The sequence below is a fragment of the Narcine bancroftii genome, chromosome 13 (assembly GCF_036971445.1).
Source record: "Narcine bancroftii isolate sNarBan1 chromosome 13, sNarBan1.hap1, whole genome shotgun sequence".
In the NCBI taxonomy this organism is placed as follows: Eukaryota; Metazoa; Chordata; class Chondrichthyes; order Torpediniformes; family Narcinidae; genus Narcine; species Narcine bancroftii.
This window is the reverse complement of record NC_091481.1, coordinates 71,558,897-71,584,668: the sequence shown is the minus strand read 5'-3', so window position 1 is coordinate 71,584,668 and position 25,772 is coordinate 71,558,897. Positions and strand designations below refer to the sequence as shown.

General features: G+C 39.8%; 1 protein-coding gene across 1 annotated transcript; it reads right to left on the bottom strand.

Moving 5' to 3' along the window:
- Positions 1 to 881: 881 nt before the first annotated feature.
- Positions 882 to 25,768, bottom strand: xpnpep3 (X-prolyl aminopeptidase 3, mitochondrial). Its single transcript, XM_069907531.1, has 10 exons — positions 25,600 to 25,768; positions 23,678 to 23,794; positions 20,009 to 20,416; positions 16,861 to 17,063; positions 15,440 to 15,502; positions 11,291 to 11,404; positions 10,162 to 10,247; positions 7,301 to 7,481; positions 5,408 to 5,528; positions 882 to 3,122 (listed from the first exon to the last, which is right to left on the bottom strand). Exons 1-10 carry the CDS (start codon positions 25,655 to 25,657, stop codon positions 2,959 to 2,961), a joined length of 1,515 nt encoding a protein of 504 aa, XP_069763632.1. The 5' UTR covers positions 25,658 to 25,768; the 3' UTR covers positions 882 to 2,958.
- Positions 25,769 to 25,772: the final 4 nt, after the last annotated feature.

Genomic DNA, 25,772 nt, shown 5'->3' with positions numbered 1-25,772 from the left:
AGGAGCTTGTATGTTCTCCCTATGTCTTCATGGGTTTCCTCCCACCCTTCAAAACGTACCAGGGTTGCAGGTTAATTGATGCTTTTGGGCAGCACAGGATTGTGGGATGGAAAGGCCTACCTCCTCGCTGCATGCCTAAATTTAAATTGAAAGCAGAGAGGTAGCAAATCATTCTCAATGCCAAAGGACTGCTTAAGATCAAATGGTTCGGGACATATTTAAAATTCAGGTTCTCAATGCTGTGGCTTGCATGAACTTGCTCCATTAGTGGTGCTGTTCAAATGCAAAACATTCCAGCGCTGATAAGGTAGTGTGCCAAGATGAAATGCTTCACTGTTACTCAAACTGGAGGTGACCATGGAAGGATGACCTCATTAGCTTTCCTTAATACTTCAGGAGATAAAATGAAACCTGCAACTTTGTTCTGGATAAGTTTCCTAGTGGTATCTTCCAGCACTATTTCTGGTGAAACGATATTAAAACAAGGTGGTAAAAATTTGATCAAAGAGACATGTTCAGAGAACCAACCTTCTTCCCACAGGCAGTGAGACTGCTGAACGACCAAAGGAACTGCTCGCACTAACCATCCATCTCTAATATTTATTAAATAATATTTATTTTTATACATGAAGACTGATCCTGCATTATGTATTATTTGTCTGTATGTGTGTTATGTCTGGTTGTTTGTGTCTTTTACACCAAGGCCCGGAGAACGATGTTTCATAGGGTTGTTCTTGTGCGATCGGATGATAATAAACTTGAAGATGCAGAATCCTCCTTATTCCCAGCACAAAGGGAGGAAGGCTCAGGGCATGCAACAGGGAAATGATAAAACTTACATGACAGAAATGACTTTCCCTCCATTAAAAAAAAAGGACAAATGAAGACGAACTCAAATTTAATGTTTGTGGTTTCTCTTCCGAATGAAATACGCCAATCAAATTATACAATTTAATATTAACTGGATTACAATTTTTATGTAGATTAATGATTTGCTATGTAGGAGAACTCCAATATTGATCTCTAATTTAAAATTGTTTCAAAAGTTCAGTTATTTAATTAAACTGTGTTAATCAACACCTGATAACCAATGTGAACGTGCTAGTGATGTTATAAAAGTGTTATGGACTGACTAGTCCTGAGGCAAGGTGTTAACAGACAAATATAGTGAGATAATAGTTAACATTTCAAGTCAGTGACTTGTACCAGAGCTTCTTTAAATTTAGACATACAGCACGGTTACAAGGCCTTCCCATCTTAGGACTGGTGCCACCCAAATATGTCAATTAACCTTTGATCCCCATACATTTTTGAAGGGTGGAAGGACCCTGGTGCCCCTCGAGGAAATCCATGCAGACACGGGGAAAACATACAAACTCCTAACAGACAACGCCAGATTTAAACCCAGGTTTCTGGTGCTTAATAGTGCTGGACTAACCTTCACCACAGATGCTGTCCATCCTGTGGAGCATTTCCAGCATTTTATATTTTTTATATCAGTGTTCCAGCACCTACTTTATTTTGGTTTGTTATATTTAAACATTTAACCTGTCATTAGGATGGTTACAGACATCAGGGGCCAAAGGTCTGTATCATGTCCTATTTGGGAAATTCAGAGATTAATGAAAACCAATTACACTGGACAACAATTTTTTAAAAAAAAGTTTGCTTCCTGAAAAAACATGGAGATTATAATAGACAACTTCAAGTTGAGCGCTAAGATAATTTCAGATTTGCGGTATCACGTAGGAAGTTGGAGAAACATTAAATCAACTTTTATTGAATTTAACCTGTTTAATCGCATAATGATGCCGGCACATTGCGTTAGTTCAACTGACCTAAAAAACGTTTAGCTGCTGATTTTTGTTTGTACTCAGCATCTGATGCCTCTCATGCCAATGTCCATCGGCCGGCATTGATGGATTCCAGTTGCCCTGATACCACTTTTCCATGGTCGCAATGTCCTGGTGACATCTTTCACCATGTCCGTCACTGACTGCACCAAGATCAGCAGGGAAGAAGTTCAAGTGTGAATGAAGAAAGTGAATTTTCACCGACACGTTGCTTTTGTAAACTTGAAGCATCATTAAAAATGATAGTAAATACAGATATTCTAAAAACGATTGAATTTTCTTCCAAAAAAAAAATAGTTTTAGATCCAACAGTATTTTTATTGGGTAGTTTACAACCTCTGAAAGGTTTGGGATTAGATAAGTTCCAGATTGCTTTTGTATATTTAGCTTTATCCGTAGCGAAAAAATGTATTGCTAGTACACGGAAAGATACAAATATGATTGATATTAATAGATGGCATAATTAGATGAAATATTTCTTAATAATGGAAAAAATTACGCATGTTTCGCATGATAATTATAATTTTTTAATTAATAAGTGGCTGTTATACTTGGAATATTTACATTTCAATTTACATTGATTAGATTTTAATATATATACTTAATTTTTTTAAAATATTCTTTCTTTTTTTATGGCTGAAGGGGGGAGAAATCTTTTTTTTCTTTCTTTTTTTATACATATATTAAAAAAAGTTCATGTTCATGTTCAATTGCTGTATATGTCATATATTATTTGTTTTTTGAACAAATAAATAGTTAAAAAAAAATGATAGTAAATCACAGAAAATAGTAAATTTTAAGGTGATTTTCACGATCAGTAGCCCAAATTCCATAAAATACAACTAAAAGTGTTCAGGAAGCAAAATCTTCATTATCCAGTGAATTGTTTCCAAAGTTCATGCCCATCTTCAGGTTCTTGGAATTCATTACTTTGCTATATATCTTGGAATATAAATATGACTATGAATTACATATTTAAACAGATACTGTAAAGTGGGGGCACACTCACGTGCCATGCAGAGGTCCTAAATTCACTTGTCTTCTTTTCTGTCACTTCTCTGATGAGAAGCACCTGAAATGTGATGTGATTTTCAGTTGCTGTTCGTTAAAGGCAGTTCAAGATCTTCTGTAATTCCGACAATTCTTTGGGGCAGTCAGCAGAAATAACAACTGGCTCCTTGTCCGTTATCAAAACATTGTCCTCAATCCGAATTCCAATTCCACGAAATCTTGGCTGAGCAGAAGTATCGTGTTCTGGGATATATAGACCTGTATTGAGAACAATTATATTGAAATATAGGGTCTAGTTGCCAAGTAATTACTGTGATGGCAGTCTGGTGGTTACCTTGGAGCATTTAGGAGGATATGTGTGAGCATTTTAAGATGAATTCCCAAGTTCAAAGTGATGGTTGCATTGCGAAGACATTTTCTGGGAAAATTGGGAGGAAGGTGGGGGGGGGGGGGGGTTGGGGGGGAAGAGGAGAGTTTTAGACAGCATGAAAGTGAAAGAAAAAGAACAGAATGTGACAGAATCCATATTATTAAAGAAAGAGAATGCTTTGGATGTCCTGGAGTGGAAGGTCTCATCCTGGGAACAGCTGCGGCAGAGACGAAAGAATTGGGAGAAAGGCTCTGTCTCTCAGAATCATAATTTATCATGAACATGTCAGAAAATTTGTGGCAGCATTAGAGTTCAAATATTGTTATAAATTACATTTAAAAAAGAAATAAATAGTGGAAGAAAATAGGACAAAGTAAGTGGTTCATTGTCCATTCAGGAAGTAAGTGGTTCATTGTCCATTCAGGAATCTGTCCTTGTGCTGCTGAGTGTTCGACTTTAGGCTCCTGTACTACCTCCTCACTGCTAAGGATAGTGAAAAGTGGGCATGGCCTGGGTGATGAGGGTCCTTGAGGATAGGGGCTGCTTTCTTAAGACACCGGCTCTTCTAGAGTCTTGTGTCTGTGATGTCGCTGATCAAGGTCACAACTCTCTGCAGCCTATTCTTATCCTGTGCATTGGCACCTCCATACCAGTCAGAATGCTCTCCATGGTACACCTGTAGAAATTTGCAAGAGTATAGCCACTGGCGAGCTTTCTTCATGATTGCATTGACATGGAGGCCCTACAAAGAGGTACAATCCAGCAGCTGTAGGAGTTAATGAGTTTGTAATAAATGTCCATAGTTGGTTTGTGTCCTCAGATGGAGACAGAGAGGTTCAGGAAGAACAGAGAGGAGTCAGAAACAGTCCAGATAAATTTAAGGGCAGGGTGGACATTGGCAGTAAAGGTAATAAAATGGTCAAGTTCTGAACAGTTACAAGAGGCAGCACCCATGCAGTTGTCTGTCTGTGCAATGGAGGAAGATTTGGTGTAGGATTAGATCTTGAGGATATTGGGTCATCTGAGCAGAAGGAGCTTGTATGAATAGTAAATACTATTTCCAGGAAAACAAATTAAAATAAGAGGGATGCACTGCCGGGGACACTGGTTGAGGCTGATACAAAGGGACATTTAAAAGACTCTGAGATAGGCACATGAATGTAAGCAAAATAGGAGGTAATGGGCTGTGGGGGAGGGAAGGGTAGGATTTATCGTGGAGTAGATTTATATGGGTTGGCACAACACTGTGCGCCAAAGAGCCTGTTATGTGCTGTACTGTTCTGAGAGGGAGAGATCATGAATAATAAGGAAGTGGGAGAAGGTTCAGAGTGGAACAAAGGGAATGACAGTAACAGGTGAAATAATGGGACAGCCATCACTGAATGGACAGTTAACTCCACTGTCAATGTAATGTGTTGCTACTTTGGTGAAGTCAGATTGGTGTTGTGTATGTAGTCTGACCTACTGGGATGTGGTGAGCAGGACAGAGTATGTAAATTTATAAAAAGGGGGAGAGGAATGGCATGTGACTGCTTCCAGTCCTGATACAAAAAGGAAGAAGGAACAAGTTACTGAAAATTGGAGAATTCCGTATCGAATACTGATGGCTGTAATACCCAGAGGGACTTCATTTTATTGCCCCATCCTACTCCCTCTGACTTCTGGAGGCCACAGGCAGATAGGACAGAGAGAGTGGGATGGAGGTTTATAGGGGCAATAACTGGAAGGTCAGGTCACTCCTGGTGACTGAATGCAGATTTGGGTTTGGTTTCTTCAATGAAGGAGGCCACGTTGGAGGTCACAGTTTCCAGGAGCCCGATGGGTTAGGACACATTAAGATATCAGAGTGAAGGGGAGCAGAATCTTAATCATGCAATTAATAACATTTTATTTTTATCTGTAGCCACTCTGATGTGAGTTTTGTTCATTGTAGCTTGTGGAAATACTTTATTAAAATAAGCTCCATGGACATTGTGCTAGTTTGGAAACAGTCCAACAAACAGAGTGAGAGGTGGATGCAGGAAAAGGTCTATTTTCTTTAAAAGAATGAATCTGGACATGTGACATCCATAATGTGACTACAGTATCTGAATCTCACTTAAAATTGGCTTGTAATCAACGACCTTGTATTGAAAGGATTACATTTCACCTTCATTAGTCCCAGCATTCTTACCAGGTTCAATGGTGACCACCATGCCAGGCTGCAGGGCTATGGACCGTGAGATGTCTGGTGTGTCATGGACATCCATCCCTAGGTAATGTCCTACGTGGTGTGGGCAATACTTGCGAACTGCCTTGAGGATCAGAACAGAATACAAATTTGTTTCAATTAAATGGAGAAATGTCAAAACACATTGTTTAAAAATTGCTTCTCATTACACAAGAGTAAATGTTTGTACACACAATCCACACGTACTGATTGAGAAAAATGTCTTCATTTAGAGAATGAATGTGTACAACCTGCTGCCACAGAAGACTGTACTGGCAACTAAATTTTGAGACACACATGGCATCGTATGGAATGGGGAGATAGCTTAAGTTGTACTGAGATGGAGAATGAGCCAGAGTACTGAATGAAAGAGCAGACCTGAAGGACTTTATACTCCTAAATTTTCCATCGTCTGCCACTTTAGGAGTACTAAAACCCAGTTGAATGGAGAAAACTTTGGGATGACTTAAGCTGAGCTATTTTAAAACAGTCACTGACAAAAGACAAAGGAGGAAAAACCCAACACCCAACCCCAACCAACCAATTTTCCCCTGCAACCGCTGCAACCGTGTCTGCCTGTCCCGCATCGGACTTGTCAGCCACAAACGAGCCTGCAGCTGACGTGGACATTTACCCCCTCCATAAATCTTCGTCCGCGAAGCCAAGCCAAAGAAGAGAAAGGTTGAAATGAGACACACGTGTTACCCAGCAGGTCAAGCAGCATCAGTGGGAGAAAGAGAACTGTCAAAATTTCCCTTCATCAAGACTGAAAGGCATCAAGGGTGGAATGGGAGGGATGGCTGCACTAGTTGGGTCTCATTACTTCAACTTGTGCTGAAGACCCCACAGAGTATATACAAGAAAATATGTGCCACAGAACTTGTTTCTGATTCAGAGCATCATCCAAGATAATAATAAATTTGTTCTTCCTTTTTGACGCTGACTGATCTGCTGTGTGTTTGCAGCCCATCAACACTTTACAGGGACTTTGGAGCAGGTCTATTGCACTATACTGGGAAAATCAACTGGAATCTCCGGCAATCTTGCTTTGAGAATTCACCTGCAATTCTTTCTCCCGACCAATGAATTGAGAGTTCTGGTCATCAGCCAGGACTGGACCCTACACAACTTCAAGATGATTTGGCAGAAGGGTTGCAGTTAAACTGTTGCAAATACCAGCTACACTGGCACTCATCAACCATCTAAACATTCATTCCCTCTTTCAACGGTGCACAGTGGCTGCAGTGCCTACCTTTCACAAACTGCACAGTAGTTACCTGGCCCAAGTACCAACACTACTGCTATTAAGTATCTGAACCACATGACAAGGAGGAAAAGATTTGGAGAATTTTGAAATGGCAATCGTGCTGTATATACACTCACAGGAATAGAGCTTGGTTCCTATTACATTTTAAATTTAGACATATTTACAGCATGGTAACAGGCTCTTCTGGCCCATGAACCCATGTTGCCCAAATACTCCAATTAACCAACAACCCCCAGTACATTTTGAAGGATGGGAAGAAACTGGAGCACCCAGAGGAAACCCACGTAGACACAGGGAGAATGCAAAATCTCCTTAGCACCAGATTTGAACCTGGGCCACTGGCACTGTAATAGCGTTGCGCTAACTGCTACACTAACCGTGCCACGCCTCAGCTGACCATACTGTCCCTACACTAAATGTGCTGCCCTTAGGCTAACCATGCCACCTCTACCTAACTGTGCCCATATTATTTAAAGCTGTCCCACTAACCCTCCAAATGGCTGATGACTCAAATGTAACTCTATCCCAATCAGCCAAATGATTATGAAGAAGATTCACAAGATGATGATTTGTCCGGTCTTGTAACTAACCTTGTAAGCATCATGTTGACATTTCTCCTGCAAGATGCCCAGGTCTTTCAACTTCTGTCCAAGAAGGTTCAGCATGAAAGCATAGATGTTATCCAGGCTAATCCCAGGAGTGCAGAGACTCAGGCAGGACTTTTGAACGTCAAGAATAGCCTGATACAACTCCGACTGTGGCTCTGTGAATCTGCAACACACCAACAGCTGAGGATTTTCTTGGAGGTCTGAGAAAAGCTACCTTCAGTTATGTGTGGTATTTTTTCACAAGAGAGGGATTAGAATTGTATACAGTTGAGGGACAGACTATTGGCCCTGACAGCTTAACCCAGTATTTATGCTGCACATACAACTCCACCCATGCTATGGATCCTTTCCTCTACCTTCATCACATTTTTTCTGATTCTTCTTATTTGCAGTCTCCAGCTATCCCACAGTCTCACCACATGGGTTGGATTGACTTGCAAGTCACCCAAACTCGCTGATCACATACAAAACACAACATGCTGGAGGATCTCGGTGTGTCGAGCAGCTCCCACTGATGCTGGTTGACCTACTGAGTTCCTCAAGCAATATCGAGTTTTGCTCCAGATTTCTGCAACTGCCTTCTCTCGTGCGTGGCTGGTCACAAACCCTGAACCATGTTGTTTCTTCCATAATGAGCCTCAATTTAGTCTTCCCCTGGAAGGCCACATCTGAATTGACTGTAAATTCTGGCATAGTACCCGGACTCTCCAAGCCCAAGCCCGGACTCTGTTCTCAGTGCTTCTTTGATACTCAGTGAAGCTCCAGTCCAGGGCTCTCCAGCTGTCAAAGTATAGAACATAGAACATTACAGCACAGTACAGGCCCTTCAGAGCCGATGTTGTGCAACCTATATATTCCTAAAAATACTAAACCTCGTAACTCTAAATTTTCTTTCATCCATGTTCCTAAGAGTCTCTTAAATTCCCCTATAGTTCCAGCCTCCACCACCATCCCTGTCAATGCATTCCAGGCCCCCACAACTCTCTGTGTAAAAAAACTTAACTCTGATGTCTCCTCTTAACTTTCCTTCCTTCACTCTGTACAGATGTCCTCTGGTGTTTGCTACACCTGCTCTAGGAAAAAGGTGCTGGCTGTCCATCTTATCTATGCCTCGCAGAATCTTACATCACTGAGTTCCACAAGCAATCAAAAGCAAAATGGTCAATATCAAAAATTTTTTTAAACATGACAAAGTACATAAACAGAATAATTAAATACTGTATCTTTAAATTAATTGAATGAAATGAAAAGGTCTGTTTAGTATTTTCTTGGCAGCTGTTTAATACCAATAAAAGGCATTGCTATGGCGAGAAGCCCGAGGAAATCTAGGGTGTTCCAGTTGGACAAGCCCAGGTATCCATGAGCTGATATTAAGTGACATGGGATGATACACATCAGCCTGCAATTGGGAGTTCGAAGCTTAACAGCTGTCAGACCTGAAATGACCTGATGGTTTTAAATGGAAGATCTGACCCATGATGAAGACTGACAATTTTGGGAGCTCTCAAGTTCCATAATAAATGGAATGATGTGAGCCATTTGCAGTCCTTTATTTTAGCAAACATTTTATATTTCTGCTGCTCTCATCATTTTGCTTCATGTCCACTCAGCACTCTTGTTGATAAGGACATTAAGTCACAAGCTCCCACTCCTCCAAAGTGCACAGAGGTCTTTAGCTAGCACTAATGCACATTGAACGCTATAATATCCCATGTGAAACAGCAGGCCTTGACTTTATCCTACTGCGTCCATTTACGCAACACCATATTGCCACTAAATTTTGAATAAATTGGCATTCACTTAATGAGGGTGACTGAACAATTTCACAAGATTACAAGTTGTAGGAACAGAAGGAGGCCCATTGAGTCTGATCCATCCTCCCTCTCAGGCCCACTCCGTAGTCTTCTCCCCATAACCCTTGATACCCTGACTAATCAAATACCCGTCGATTTCTTCCTTAAATACACCCAACAACCTCACTTCCACATCTTTTTTAAATTGGCACCTTTTTATCCTGAAGTGATGTCATTTTGTCCTCGACTCCCCTACTATGGGAAACATCTTTGCCACATCTACTCTGTCCATGCCTTTCAACATTCAAAATGCCTCTATGAGGTCCCCCCTCATCCTTCTGTACTTCATTGACAAATGTCCCCCATATGCTAACCCTTTCATTCCTGATATCATTCTAGTAAATCTTCTCTGAATCCTCTCCAATGCTAGCACAGCTTTTCTCAAATAAGGCACCCAAAACTGTATTCAGAACTCCACTTGGAATGCTTTATAGAATCTCAACATCACATCCCTGCTCTTATAAGCTATTCCTCTAAAAACGAATACCAACATTGCGTTCACCTTCTTCACCACCAACTCAACCTGGAGGTTAACCTTTAGTGTCTTGCACGAGAACTCCCAAGTCCCTTTGTACCTCCGAGTTTTGAATTTTCTCCCCATCTAAATAACAGTCGGCCCATCTCTTTCTTCTACCCAAGTGCATGACCGTCCACTTTCCAACACTGGATTTCATCTGCCACCTCTTTGCTCATTCTCCTCATCTATCGGTATTCTCAGCACCATCCTCCTACTATCTATTTTGGAATCATCTGCAAATTAGGCCACAAAACCATCTATTCCATAATCCAAAACATTTATATACAATATAAAAAAACTATTTAAACTGGATGTTGTCTTCAAAGAAATAAAATATTTTGTTTTATTCTTTTGAAAAAAATGTATTTGAAAGCTGTTCCCAGCCCTCAAGTGTCAATGCTGACTTGGACTAGAAGTGAAGGAAGAGAAACGAACATTTAAAGAATGGGGTGAATTTGAAGACTGGGTCTCACCTTCCATTGACAGGCCAGACCCGAGTGACGTCACTGACGTAGCCAGAGTATTCACACCCTCCATCCAATAAAACCAGCTCCTGATCCTGGTCAAAGAATGGAATAAATGGGTTAACACAGGAAAACCTATTCTTAACGCCACCTCTCTGCTCTGTCTCTAACACTCAGAATATTCTTGTCAAGTACAAACATCGCAGCCTCAGTGCTGCTATTTTCCCTCCAACTTTAAGAGCACTTTTAGGGGACAGAATATGAGATTTTCATTACCATTAGATTGAAGAAATGCATTCTGACACCATCTCTGAGCAGTCTTTACTCATTTTAAGGTTAGGTCTCTTTTAATTTTGGATTTACACCATCTGTAGTTTTCTCTAGCTTTGTAATTAGATCTAATGAAAATGTGACCCACACTGGGTGAATTTCTACTGGAACTATGGGTGTTAGCAGTAATAGATGGGAAAAGTACTTGCAACTTACCCTTTGCTTTAGCAGTGCAGCAATACTCTTTATTTTTAATAGTAATTTTAGCATTCTGTACAATTGCATTACTTTGATTAAGATATCCAATTATTAGCAAATCTACACAGATTGTAACTCTCTTTTAGGACAAAAATATGAGAAATAAAATACACTTTTCACAACCTGATGGGCTAAGTTCTCAGAAAAGCAAATTGGATCATTATTATTCAATTATTCCAGTTTGGATTGAGAGTCAAACCGGAAGCCCGAGAAACATTTACTTAAGAAATTTATCTCTGGATATTGTTGCTCATTCTCTGTTATCCAGTTTTTTACCTCTAAATCTGAGCTGAGCACACTGAAGCTATCTATACCTTATGATAACCACATTTTTAACTTCATAACATGATACAAGAGCATTATCAAGTAAAATTAAGACAGGTCATAAACATCGTTAAAGACAAGGAACATAACAAGAAAGAAAGGAAATAGAAATGAAAGGTTTGGATCTCCAGAAACAACCAAATTGAACACATAAAAAAGTTTAGGTAATCTTGAAAGGGTAGATAGGATTTTCCACCCAAGAGCCAAATGTCTGAATGCATCTATGGACAGAGCACAAAAATCTCATCTTTCTTCAGCATCTTCTAGGAGCTGGTTACATCATTACCTTAATCAGCTGGTTATTTTTCACATAGTGCAGGGTATTACAGCGATTGCCACCGGCTACCACTGGAGGATAAGCCAGGAGGTCTGCACCTCGAGCTCGACACTCAAAGTCAAACTGCAATGTGGAAAAAAATTTGGAAGCAGAGATAATGAATATCTTCAATCCATTTAATCTGCCTTACACAGAAACCAATCATATTTTAGAATGCTATATCTGTACACAGCCAGGATATAATTACCTTCAAACAAATCCTTGAAGCAACTCATTGAGAAAAATTAATTAAAAACCTACAGTGCAAATTGAAACAATACATCACAAGTGCACATACAATGGCGTCGATCTCTTTCAATGTTGTGTTTCTATGATTCACTGTGGCTCTGAGTCCTTGTTTTAACTTACTTCCACCTGATTTTTCTTGTGATTTTACATCTGTTATTTTTGTTGTTTGCTTGATTAATTTCTATCATTTTGACAAAACCTTCTACATAGTCTCATTGCAACCCTTTGCGTTGGATGAAAAAAAAACCCTCCACCATGCTTTAGTTTAGATTACATGATATTAACATATTTCATCTTGCATTGATATTGGCTGGGAATGAGCATTTCTGGCTCTTATTCTTATTCGATTTCTCCTGACACTGAAAAAACTCATCTCCCTAACTACCCTTTCTTTGATAAGTTAGGTTATTAAAATCAATGCCCAGTCCCAATCAGGTTCCAGATATGGTTCAGGTAATAAATTTGCAAAGTTAAAAATTTTGGGATCAATCCCACTCAGAGATATAAGTACTGAGAAGCACTATTAATTTGCTTCAGAGACATCAAACTTAACTTTCAGTACGATGTAAAATTGCTGAAGATACCTTTCAGGGAAGAGCAGCTTTTCCCAATGATCTGGTGAATATTTGCTTCTCAATTAACATAACTAAAACAGAAGATGTCATAAACTTCACATCACTGTTTGTGGGACTTCGTTACGAGCAAATTATGTGCTGCATTTCCAACTGCAATTATGCTTCAATAATTACGATGGTTTCTAGGATGCCCTGAGACTATCCTGGAGACACATCTCCTCACTTGTCAGGAAGGTGCAACTGCACTTCCAGAGTAGACTAAGGCGGGCAAGGCTACTGGCCACCAATTTCTACAGGAGCTCTATCAAGAGTGTCCTGGCCAGCTACATCACAGTGACGTACAGCTGCTGTAGAGCATCGGATCAGAGGTAAATCCACAGGACCATGAAAGCTGCAGAGATGATCACTGGGGTCTCCCTCCCCTCCATCAACATGATCTACCAGATTCATTGTCTGAAGAGGGCTCACAAAATCGTTAAGGACCCCTATCACCCCACATACAGCGTCTTCCAGCTACTTTAATTGGGAAGGTTACAGAAGTTTCAGAGCCAGGCTGAGAAACAGCTTCTTCCCACGGGCAGTGAGACTGTTGAGACTGATGGACACTCCTTCTGAGACTCTACTATTATGTAACAATATTTATTTTTATGTAAGTACTGCAAACACTGTAAAGCGCTTGTAAGTATGTGTGCTACGTCTCTATGTGTTTTTGCATGTCTTTTACACCAAGGACCAAAGAATGCCATTTTGTCCAGTTGTTCTTTTATAATTGTATGATAATAATGAACTTGGACAAGATGGTCCAATAAAATAACACGATGAGGAAATCAAACTGAACGATTAAACGCAGATATCTATTTCCTATTCTATACACTCATTGGCTCTCTACCACTACTCATTGCCCTCCTCTTATATAATGATTTAAATACACTTTCAATATTTATATTACAAAACCTTCCAGATAACTTAAAACCCTTTTGATCTAATACATTTTGATGACTAGCATGTATAGCCGCTTTTTTAGTAAAAATACCCCTATATGGAGTACATCTATGATTACCAAAAGCCCACGTAGAAGCACCAATTGCAGGCTCAATAATCTTAGCAGCAATTTTACTAAAATTAAGAGGCTACGGAATAATACGAATTATTAATCTTTCTCAGTGTGACGACGTCCTGGAATGGACCTCAACTTTTCACTTAAAACATTTCACCAGAAAGGAAAAGAGTGATAGGGTAAATAGCAATTGATAGTATCTTGTTGCAATTGGCCAGGACCTCACTGATAATGACAGGTAAATATCAGAGACTTAAAAAGGCCCCTGAGAGTGATTGGATAAGCGTCCAATGCATCTAATAAAACTCTTCTCATTTCACTGCAACAAGGCAGACCTACACGTAAGAAAAACAATACATTTTCAAAAGCTGGTTGTCAAAATTAAATCTCAAGGATATCACCAGAAATCTTTACATATTAATTCAACTTAATTAAAGCATTTTGTTTTAAATTGATGGAAGTTAGTTAAATAATAACTTTCTAAAGGGGCCTGGAAAGATATTTGACAAACAAAAATATGTGCAGCTATATGAAATGGTCAAAAGATGATTAATTGAAGACCTCTCCTGTGTTTATGTTTGATAATCCACATTTATTTTTTTATAATTTTGTTATTTTTCATACTATGAACCATATCAACCAAAATATGTACAAAAGTTTCTCTTTAATTTTACAGTGGTCTTTTCTCCCCCTTTTTTCCCCCTTTCCCTCCCTCCCCTCTATCCACCCCCCCTCCAAAACCCATAAATATTCCACATTTCCAATACAATACCTTCCTTCAGGTAATCTCAAGCTGTTTCCCAATTTATCCTTTAAATAAGCTTTCAATTGATGATATGCAAACATTGTACCATGAGTTATTCCATATCTGTACTTCAATTGTTCAAATGTTAATAAATTACTTCCCAAAAAACAATTTTCTATTCTTTTGATTCCTTTTCTCTCCCATTCTCTAAAGGAAAGGTTGTCTATTGTAAAAGGGATTAGCAGATTTTGCGTCAATAGTAATTTTGGTATTTGATAATTTGTTTTTTTCCTTTCTAAGTGGATCTTCTTCCATGTATTAAGTAAATAATGCAATACTGGTGAGTTTTTATATTGCACCAGCTTTTCATCCCACTTATATAGTATATGTTCCGGTACCTTCTCCCCTATTTTATCTAGTTCTATCTTAGTCCAGTCTGGTTTTTCCCTTGTCTGGTAAAAATCTGATAAATACCTTAATTGTGTGGCTCTATAATAATTTCTAAAATTTGGTAACTGCAAACCACCTTAATTATACCTCTCTGTTAATTTATCTAATGCTACCCTTGGTTTCCTCCCTTTCCACAAGAATTTCCTTATTATTCTCTTTAGTTCATTAAAGAATTTTTTTGTTAAAGGCATTGGTAACATTTGAAATAAGTATTGTATCCTTGGGAACACGTTCATTTTAATGCAGTTTACCCTCCCTATCAACGTTAGCGGTAATTCTTCCCAATGTTCTAAGTCTTCCTGCAATTTCTTTATTAGTGGCTGATAATTTAGTTTGTACAAGTGGCTTAAGTTATTATCTGACCTGATCCCTAGGTATCGGATTACTTGTGCTTGCCATTTCAATGGTGATTCTTTTTTTAAAATCTGTATAGTCTGCATTACTCATTGGCATCGCTTCACCTTTATTTGCATTGATCTTGTACCCCGATATTTCTCCATATTCCTTCAATTCCTTATGTAATTCTTTTACTTATACCTCTGGTTCTGTTAGGTATACTATGATGTCATCTGCAAATAAGTTAATTTTATACTCCTTCACCTTTATTTTTAATCCCTTTTTTTAAATCTTCTTATTCTTATCAGTTCTGCTGAAGGTTCTATTGCTAAGGCGAACAATGAGGTGGATAGTGACATCCCTGTCTAGTTGACCTAATTAATTTAAAGTGACTCGATACATTTCCATTTACTGCTACCTTCGCCAACGGTCCATTATACAATGTTTTAATCCAATTTATATATTTTTCTGGTAGATTGAACTTCTGTAATACTTTAAATAAGTAGTTCCACTCTACTCTGTCAAAGGCTTTTTCTGCGTCTAGAGCAACAGCCACTGTTGGTTTCTTATTTCCTTGAACTGCGTGGATTAGATTAATAAGTTTACAGACAATGTCCGCTGTTCACACCTTTATTTATTCAGTCAACCTATGTGCACCTGACAGCAACAGGACAAAAAAGTATGCAGTTTGAAATATTGCTGCTTACCTTTGCATACAGATAGGACTCGTTAACTGGAGATATGGTTGCAAACATTGTGCTGCTCATTGCCTGAAAATAAATAATGAGCTTTATCGATTATTTGGAAATTTTGCAAAGAAACCTAACATTAGGGCCACAGTAATTACCCAGAGAGACATTTGGTCAGGAAGACACAGCAGGGTAGAAATTCATCTGAATGGTGCCCATTTCTGGGCACCGGAACATCCATTTAACTGTGGGTCAGCTTTCACCCAATTTGTGTGACTTTTAGACTCAAAATTCACAAAACATTTTGTTTCAGAATCAGTATTTATTGTCATGAGCATGTCAGAAAATTAGTTGTTTTGCAGCAGTATTACACTGCACATATGGCTGTAAAATTATATTTAAAATAAATAAATTAGTGTAAAAATAACAAAGATTACAACTGTCCAAAACAGATGATAAAACACAAATTAGGCATTTTGCAGTAAAACACGAAAGTTTGCAGTCTCCGTGGTTGAAGTAAAAACACATGCTGGAGAAACTCAGCAGGTCGCTTGATGAGGGGCTCAAGCCTGTAATGTTGGTTAGGTATCTTTATCTTTGCTATATAAAGTACACTGTTTGACCTGCTGAGTTTCTCCATCCTCGTGTTTTTACATAGGCCTCTTGCATATGTTCAGGATAGACTTGTTTTAGGACTCCTTTTGCTCATGACTGGCTTGCCCTGATCTCAGCCAAAACCAATACTGAGAGTATACACAGGTTGAAATTAAGGATTGCAGTTTGTTTCTTAAAACAAAAGCTGGGTGAATGTGAGGCTTGGGAAAATAGACATGCTTCACCCAGACCCTAAAACTATTATGAGTGCTCAAGTTGGCACTCATCATTCTTATCAATACATTATGATAGTCCACTCTTGCGCATGACCTTGCCAACAAAAACAGCCTCTTTGCTGAACACATTGAGCAGGTTAGCTACTTGCCATTCTAACTTCCATGGGTATTGACATTCAGTTTCATACTTGTCTGGTACAAGAATTACTCCCTATGTCCTATTGTGTTCTTGTTACATCTACCTCATTGAATATAATTCCATACAGACTTAGAATTTTGCCTGTAAATGTGCATAAAACTCACTACTTTCTGTGCGTCTGGGAAGACCAGACATACTAATCAACTATGAATTAAAGCACATTTCAAACTCCCAGGGTGCCCTACATAAAATCCACTGCCAATATACAGGACAAGACTACAGAGTTGTGAGCTCAGCTGATGCCATCATGAGAATCAGTCTTCACTTCATTAAGGACATCTATTAGAGGTGGTACCTTAAGAAAGCATCCTCCATCATCCTACTATTAGGATGAAGAAAATATAAGATTAATCTGGTATTTAACAATGAAAACATCACCATTGCAATCATGATCTTCCACATCAACCCACCTCAGAGGTGACCTTTGCCGCCATTTTCATGAGTTCAATCTCTGCGTCTGACTTGATAAGTCGCAGGTATTGGACAAGAGTCCGAACTGGTTTGATTGCATTCATGCTCTTCGCCTTGATATTTACAAGGGGCTGCAGATAGTCTGAATGTAATGTTGAGTGGACAGGTGATTCATTGTCATACCAAAATGTGCACCCTTCATCTAAATGAGAAGTAGAGAGGTGAGCAAAAGGGATTCAGTACAATAACTTCAGAATCAGAATTTATTGTCATGAACAAGCCATGAAATTCAGGTTTTGTGGCAGCATCTCAGTTGTACATGCATTTTACACCATCTTACTACATCACTGTAAGGGAAAAATAATAGTGTCTTTGGTCCATAAAATTCAGGAATCTGATAGCAGTGAGGAAGAAGCTGTCCTTGTGCCATTGAGTGCTCATCTTTAGGCTCCTGTACCTTTTCCCCGATGGTAGCAAACTGAAGAAGGTAGAGCCTGGGTGGTGGGGGTCTTTGAGGATAGAGGCTGCTTTCTTAAGACACCACCTTGTGTAGATGTCCTCGATGGAGTGGTCTGGTGTCCGTGATGTCGCAGGCCGAGTTAACAACCCTCTGCAGTTTATTCTAGTCTTCAGAGTTGGCATCTCCATACCAGGCTGTGATGCAACCAGTCAGAATACTCTCCATGGTACAACTGTAATGTTTACAAGAGTCTCTGGTGACATAACGAATCTCCTCAGATGCCTAACAAAGTAGAGCCGCTGGCGAGCCTTCTTTGTGATTGCATCAGCGTGATGGCTCCAGAGCAGATCCTCAGCAATGTTGACACCCAGGAATTTAAAGCTTTTGACCCTCTCCACTACTAAGCCCTCGATGAGGTCTGGGTTATGTTCCCCTAAATTCCTCCTGAAGTCCACAATCATCTCCTTGGTTTTGCTGACATTGAGTGGAAGGTTGTTGTCATTGCACCATTCAATGAGCTGATCTAACTCCCTCCTGTACGCTTCCTCATTGCTATTTGTGATTCTGCCAACCACTGGTGTTGTCTGCAAACTTGTAAATGGCATTGGAATTGTGCCTGGCCACACAATCATGGGTGCATAGCGAGTAGAACAGAGGGCTGAGCACGCATCCTTGGGGTGTGCCTGTGTTGATAATCAGTGAGGAGGAGACGTTGTTTCCAATTCGTACTGACTGTGATCTTCCGATGAGAAAGTCAAGGATCCAATTGCCAAGCGGGGTAAAGAGGCCTAGAGTTTGTAGCTTCTTGACCAGCACTAAGTCAATAATGACAATGAAGGCCAAGCCACAGTCTATGAAGAACAACTGTATGTAAGAATGGTTGTTTTTGAGGTGGTCCAGAGTTGTGTGGAGGGCCAGTGAGGTGAACTACAGTGGGTCAAGATCTTTGCTTACATTCATACCAAGGACATGGGATACTTGGAGGAAAAATCTGCAAGAGTAGATGGAATATCAAGAAAAAGTTGGATGTACACTTCCAAAGAACTTAATGTCCTCCATCGCTGTTCCCCATGATTCAATGATACGCATTACACCTTTCACTGACTCTTATCAGTCATTTTTTGACACCAAATTACATATTATTAAAAAATATCAGTTTAACTGAGTGGTTTGATGGTCAGCATGAACTCAAACATGCCAAAGGGCTTTGTATTGTTTGTGTGCATCTGTATCTTTCCATGACAGACGGTTTCTATTGTCAAGGACCCTTACCATGCAGTCCATGCCCTCTTCTCACTGCTACCATCAGGAAGGTGCTACAGGAGCCTGAAGACACACACTTAAGTTTACAAGAACAGCATCTTCCCCTCTGCCATCAGATTTCTGAATGGACAATGAACCATAGACACTAATTTACTTTTCCCTTTTACACACTAATTATTTTTTAAAACCTTGGACTTAGAAATTGTTATTTATAGCAATTTTGCACCTGTAATGCACAATACCGCTGCTGCAAAACATCAAATTTTATGACATGGTCATGACAATAAACTTGATTCTACACTAAGCTGAATTATGCTAACACCTAGTTCCAATTTCCAGCCTTTTTCCCATATCCCTTGATACCCTTACTAATGAAGTACTTATCCATTTCCTGTTTAAATACTCTCAGTGATCTGACCTCCACTGCTTTGTGCGGCAGTGAGTTCCACAGATCCACGACCCTCTGACTAAAGAAGTTCTTCCTCCTTTCTGTTCTAATTGGACAACTAATTTTAAGACTATGACCCCCCTTGTCCTCAATTCACCCATCAAGGGAAATATCTTATCCACATTCACTCTATCAAAACCTTTCAATATTCGAAATGTTTCTATGATATCCCCCCAATTCTCCTATACTCCAACGATATAACCCTCGAGCTGTCAAATGCTCCCCATAAGCCTGCCTCTGCATTCCAGGAATCATCCTAGTAAATCTCCTCTGCACCCTCTCCAGCAACATCACATCTTTTCTAAGATAGGGTGCCCAAAACTGTACGCAGTACTTTACATGGGGTCTCACCAGTGCCCTATAGAGTCTCATTAACACCTCTTGAAATGAATGCTAGCATGGCATTAGCCTTCTTCACTACCAATCCCACCTGGGCATCAAAGACTCTCAAAAATATCTGCAGGTGTACCGTGGAGAGAATTCAGTCGGGTTGTATCACTGTCAGGTATGGAGGTGTCAATGCACAGTACAGGAAAATAACTTCAGAGAGTTGTGAATTTAGCCTGCGAAATCACGGGCACCAGTCTTCACTCCATTGAGGACATCTACCAAGAGGTGGTGTCTTAAGAAAGCAGCTTCTATTCTCCAGGTCCCCACCATCCAGACCATGCCCTTTTCACTCCACTACCATCAGGAAGGAGGTACAGGTACCTGAAGACCAGCGCCAAGCGGCACAAAACAGCTTCTTCCCTTCCACCATCAGATTCCTGAATGGACAATGAACCACAGGCACTACCTCATTTTGTCCTATTTTCTTGCATTATTTATTTATTTTTGAAATATAAATGATTGCAATATTTGTAGTGATGTTACTGCAAAACAACAAATTTCGTGACATGTTCACGACAATAAATTCTGATCCTGATCCATTTCCTTGCACATCAGTCTATATTTGTGAAAGCTTGTTGTTACCAACCTTTAAACCTCTGCATATATTGACTGAATTCCTCAGTATTATAGGCTTCATCCACTCCTGTGAGGGCAACGGCACCATCTACCCCAGAACGTGGGCCATCCCACAGTTCTCGGTTTTCGTTCCTCCTTGGCACAAACAGGACAGCCTTATGGGAAGGCAGGCTCATTCCGGGAATACTGTGGAGAAGCAGAATACTGTCTGGCTCTTGAAAGCCACAGAGGAAGAGGAAGTTTGTGTTCTGGTGGAATGGAAATGGGATGTCATTTGTCATGTAGTAAGTGGGGTGGGACAGCAGAATAATTGCATGGTCAGAAGATCCCAGGGTTTCTGCTTCTTTCTGGATGAGACTTAGCAGTTTATGCCGACGCAGAGCATATTCTATCTGTGTCAAATTTGGTGTAACCTCACCTGTAAAGAAAGCAGAAATGCAGTCACTCTCTTTGATATATTAACTTGCTCCTGTTTTCAACATAGCGTGAAACCAAGCTTGTGTAAAGTACAAATGCCACCATGGACCAGTTCAGTCAAAAGATCTATTTTAATATTAGATTTTATATAATTCTAAAACCCATCCTTCACTGCAATAATCCATTTCATGCAACAATGCATTAAAATAAGTCTTCCCCTACTAAAAGTGAATTTCCTTTTTCATTCTTAAATATGCATGCATAAACCTTTCATGTGGTCTCTCAAAGTTCATTTGATATTATTAAATATCAAATCAGTGAGGCCATGGAATCTAATAAAGAGGAGGAGGTTCTTGCTATAGCAAATAAGGGTGTATAAATCCCAGGGCCTCACGATATTCCCTCGGACCTTGAGGGGGAGGCGTGTGGAAATTGCAGGGGCTCTGACAGAAATATTTAAAATGTCCTTAGCTATGGGTGTGGTGCCAGAGAATTGGAGAGTAACTCACGTGGGCCCATTGCTGAAAAAAGGCCCAAAAGTAACCCTAGAAGCTATAGGCCAGTGAACATGAAGTCAGTAGTAGATAAATTATTGGATTCTAAGAGATTTGATATCCAAGTATTTGGATAGCCAGGGATTGAATAGGGATAGTCAAATGGCTTTGTGCTTGGTAGGTCATGTTTAATCAATCTGATAGAATTTTTGAGATTACCAGGAAAGTTGATGAAGGAAAGGCTGTGGATGTTGTCCACATGGACTTTAGTGAGGCCTTTGACAAGGTGCCACATGGGAGGTTAGTCAGGAAGGTTTAGACACTTGGTATTCATGGTGAAGTAGTGAACTGGATCCAACAATGGCTGGATGGGAGAAGCCAAATAGTGGTGCTGGATGATTGCTTCCGAGACTGGAGGCTTGCGACGTGGTGTGCCTCAGGGATTGGTGCTGCGACTATTGTTGTTTGTCATCTATATCAATGATAATATGGTAAATTGGATCAGCAAATTTGCAGATGACACTAAGATTGAAGGTATCGTGGACAGCGAAGAAGGTTTTCAAAGCTTACAGAATGATCTGGACCAGCTGGAAAAATGGGCTGAAAAATGCCAGATGGAATTTAATAGGGCACTGAAGAATGTGGCAGAACAGAGGGATCTGGGAATACAGATACATAATTATATGAAAGTGCCGTCACAGGTGGATAGGGTTGTAAAGAAAGCTTTTGGCATATTAGCCTTCATAAATCAAAGTACTGAGTATAGGAGTTGGGATGTTATGGTAAAGCTGTATGACATTGGTGAGGACAATTTGGAGTATTGTGTGCAGTTTTGGTCTAACTACAGGAAATATATCAATTATGGTTTTTAGACTGCAGGCATGTAACGGCACAATCCAGGAATTTTGCCACTACACGGGCAGTCTAAAAATGAATGTGCAGGAATTTTGAGTCAATTCCTGCACCGCAATTTATCCTGCAGGACCCCTACAATTTTTTGGAGGAAGCCTGCAGTGTAAATCGTACCAGAAAAATTCATTGACGGTCATCCACTCTGCTGCACGTCCAACCACAAGGACTTGTTGCACTCAGGTACTTGCAGTCTTAAAAAGCGCCCAGTGTGAACGACCACATGGGCAGTAATTATGTTGATTTTTCCGCAATTTTCTCCAAATTAGTCTAAAAACCATAAGTAAGATAGAAATGGTGTAGAGAAGATTTACTAGGATGTTGCCCAGACTTCAGGAACTGAATTACAGGGAAAGGTTAAACAGCTAAGGACTTGCATTCCCCGGAGTGCAGAAGAATGTGGGAAGATTTGATAGAGGTATTTAAAATTATGAGGGAGATAGACAGAGTAAATAAAGGGAGGCCTTTTCCACTTTGTTTGGTGAGATACAAACCAGAAGGCATTGGTTAAGGGTGATAAAGGGAAAAATTTAGGGAGAACACAAGGGGGAACTTTCACTCAGAGAGTGGTGGGAGTGTGGACTGAGCTGCCAGCTAAAGTGGTGAATGCAGGCTCAATTTGAACATTTAAGTAGAATTTGGACAGGTATGGTGATGAGAGAAGTAAAACACTAAAGTTTGCAGATAGTTGCAATATTTAAAGTAAAAACACAATACTGGAGAAACTCAGCAGGTCAAAAAGTGTGTTTTATGTAGCAAATATAACCAATGTTTCACATGGAGGCCACTCTCTACATCAGCGACTGGGCATAGCCAGGGAGATTGCTTTGCTGAGTACCTTCACTCTGTCTGCACCAGTGACAGGGACCTCCCAGTGGCTAACCATTTCAGCTTCGCGTCACACTCCCATACTCGTACGTCTGTCCATGGCCTCATACTATCCCACCAAGACCACCCGTAAATTGGAAGAGAAACACCTTTCTGTCTGGGCACTCTCGTCAGATGGCTTTAACATTGACTTTTCCGGTTTCTGCAACTTGCTCCCCTTTCCTTCTCAGCTCTCCACCCCCTTCCCTCTCTATTCACCTAGCCATTTCTCCTCCCCTTGCTTGCTGCTGTGCCCTCACTCCCTTCCTCACCTATCACCTCCTATCTTGCGAGAACACTTCCCTCTTTTATTTGGATGACTGCAACATTTTTACATATCTTGATGAAGGGCTCAAGCTTGAAACGTCAGTTATGCAATGTTATCTTTGCTACATAAAGGGCACTGTTTGACCTACCGAGTTTCTGCAGCATTGTGTTTTTACATGGATGGAAGACGTATGGAGGGTTAGGTGGAGATCAATGGGACTAGGCAGAAAAATGGTTTGGCCCAGAAAAGAAAGGTCAAAGTGGCCTGTTTCTGTGTTGTAATGTTCTATTGTTCAAAATATTGAACTATGGTGTAGATGTACCCACTGAGAATGAGAACAAAACTACACTATTTGCATTTGACAAGCAAAGGAAGACTATTAACCCCAAAATTTGGCTTGGAATCCCAATTTGGAGCCTAGGGATGATGGAACTTTAATCCAATGCCCGCAATAAAATATCATAACTCAAAGCTGTTTGGTAAAAGATAACTAAAAAAAAAGCAAAAGATATTGCTACAAAGTCCATAATTATGCATTTAACAATTTCCCTGCCATCTCACAATGTGGGGCACTGACTTTCTCAAAACTCTTAGTCCAACATTACAAATTCCTATCCTCTAAATACAAGATCACATATATTTGGTCACTGGGGTGTAATTGGGTGGCACAAGCTTGTGGGCAAGTATCTCCAAATTAAAATTCAAAAATTAAAATTTCACCAACCCGTTTTGAGTAGATGGGGATGTGTGAAGGGACTAGGCTGCCCTAGGTAGCGAGTTGGGAGATTCTTTTGCCCAGACGGCATGATGGAAAATCTCTTGTAGAGGCAGTTTGAACATCCTAAAGAACAGAAAGTAATAAATAGCCATTAAATATATATTAAAATGATAATATATTTCAGTAATTCTATGTTCACTCTTTATTTCTACACATTCATTAGTCTTTTAATTACTTTATTTAGTTTTTCTGATACAAATAAACAATTCAACCACAATAGGAAAAATGACACCAACATAAATTTGATAGCAGGAGTTGGTCTAGTGATAGGGTACAACCATTTTGGGAAAAAGTTAGGTTGGTTTTGGAGAAATTATTTAAAATTAAATTATCATTAGATCCAGAGATTTTTTTTGTTGGGTTATATGGTTTCTTTGACTGGCTTGGGGTTGGATAAGTTTCAAATTGCATTTGTACGTTTGGCATTATCTGTGGCACGAAAATGTGTAGCAATTACTTGGAAAGACAATGTAGAGATTAATATAGTACGTTGGCATAATGAATTGAGATCTTGTATTTATATGGAGAAAATAACATAATTTACATGATAATTACTCTTTTTTTGTTAAAATGTGGTCATTTTATTTAGAATATTTCTTTGGCTTTGCTTCGCGGACGAAGATTTATGGAGGGGGTAAATGTCCACGTCAGCTGCAGGCTTTATTTAGAATATATGGGTTTGGAAATATCTTAAAATATTGTATATGTTTTATGGTTTTTTTTGGCTCCCCTCGAGGGGGCTGGCTGAGTGGGGGGGAGGGAGGGGGCTTATTATATTGTATAAAAATCTTTTTTTTTGTTGTTGCTATTGATTTTATGTTGTTTTTAAAAGTTTTAAATAAAGTTTTAAAAAAAAAGGAGTTGGGGTAAATCACTGCAGCACGGTTAGTGTAGCAGTTAGCACAACACTGTTACAGCTCCTGCGATCAGAACCTGTGTTTGAATTCCATGCTGTCTGTAAAGAGTTTGTACATTCTCCTCGGGTCTGGGTGAATTTTTCCCAGGGGCTCAGATTTCCTCTCACCGTTCAAAATGTATGCGGGTTGTATGTAAATCAGGTATAAATGGGCAGCACAGGCTCGTGGGTTGAAATGGCCTGTTACTGCGTTGCATGTCTAAATTTAAAACTGTTTACCCATAAATTAATATTTTTTATCAGTACAGTGAAGGGAAGACAATAATAAAACTCCACAGTCCATTCATGGGAAAACCAAGAAGCTCTTAATTTTGCATATGGCTGGTCAACCTCATCGAGCTTCTAAATAAGTACTATAAATAATGATTGAATTCGCACCTCCAAGTTTACTGCTGCTTCACAGATAGGATTACAAAAGAAGAAACTCAGCTGGTCAAACGGTGTAGCATAGTTTAAAGATATATAACCAACGTTTCAGGCTTGAGCCCTTCATCAAGGTATGAGCAAGATGTACGTAGCCACCATGTGCTTTATACAGCAAAGGTAAAGGTACATAGGCAACGTTTCGGGCTTGAGCACCCTTCATCAAGGTTCCATGAGTTGGAGGTGGGCTGGCCACATTTTGCTCATACCTTGAAGGGCTCTAGTCTGAAACACTGGTGATATCCCTTTATCTTTGCTATATTAAGTACACGGCGCCGGTCTACATTTTGCTCGTACCCTGATGAAGGGCTCAAGCCTGAAACGCTGGTGATGTCCCTTTATCTTTGCTATATACAGTGTGACCTGCTGAGTTTCTCCAGCATCGTGTTTTTACTACAATCACGGGTTCTGCAGATTTTCGTAAGAGGCCTAATTTGTGTTTTTATCATCTGCCTTAAACTTCTGAAGTTTATCGAATGTGGCTATTAGGTGAAGCCAGTTTAGCCAGAGTTAACCTAGAGACTCTGACCTTGAATCCGGAGGTTCTTTACGGCGGATCTGAGGTTTCTTACTGTCTGGGGAATCATGATTATCCCCGATCTTTATGTAAAACTTGTTAAAAGAAAAGTGAACCGAGGTCCAGACGCCACACGTCAGCCATGCTTGTTCCTCCCTGTGAGGAGAACAACTGCGGCGCGAGGC

Excerpts from the sequence above, each read along its gene's own strand:
- xpnpep3 (XM_069907531.1), bottom strand. The coding sequence starts at position 25,657 with ATGATTCCCCAGACAGTAAGAAACCTCAGATCCGCCGTAAAGAACCTC. Across the intron at positions 10,248-11,290 it reads AAAATAACCAGCTGATTAAG|GATCAGGAGCTGGTTTTATT; the intron begins GTAATGATGTAA and ends TTCTTTGACCAG. Across the intron at positions 5,529-7,300 it reads GTCAACATGATGCTTACAAG|GCAGTTCGCAAGTATTGCCC; the intron begins GTTAGTTACAAG and ends CTGATCCTCAAG.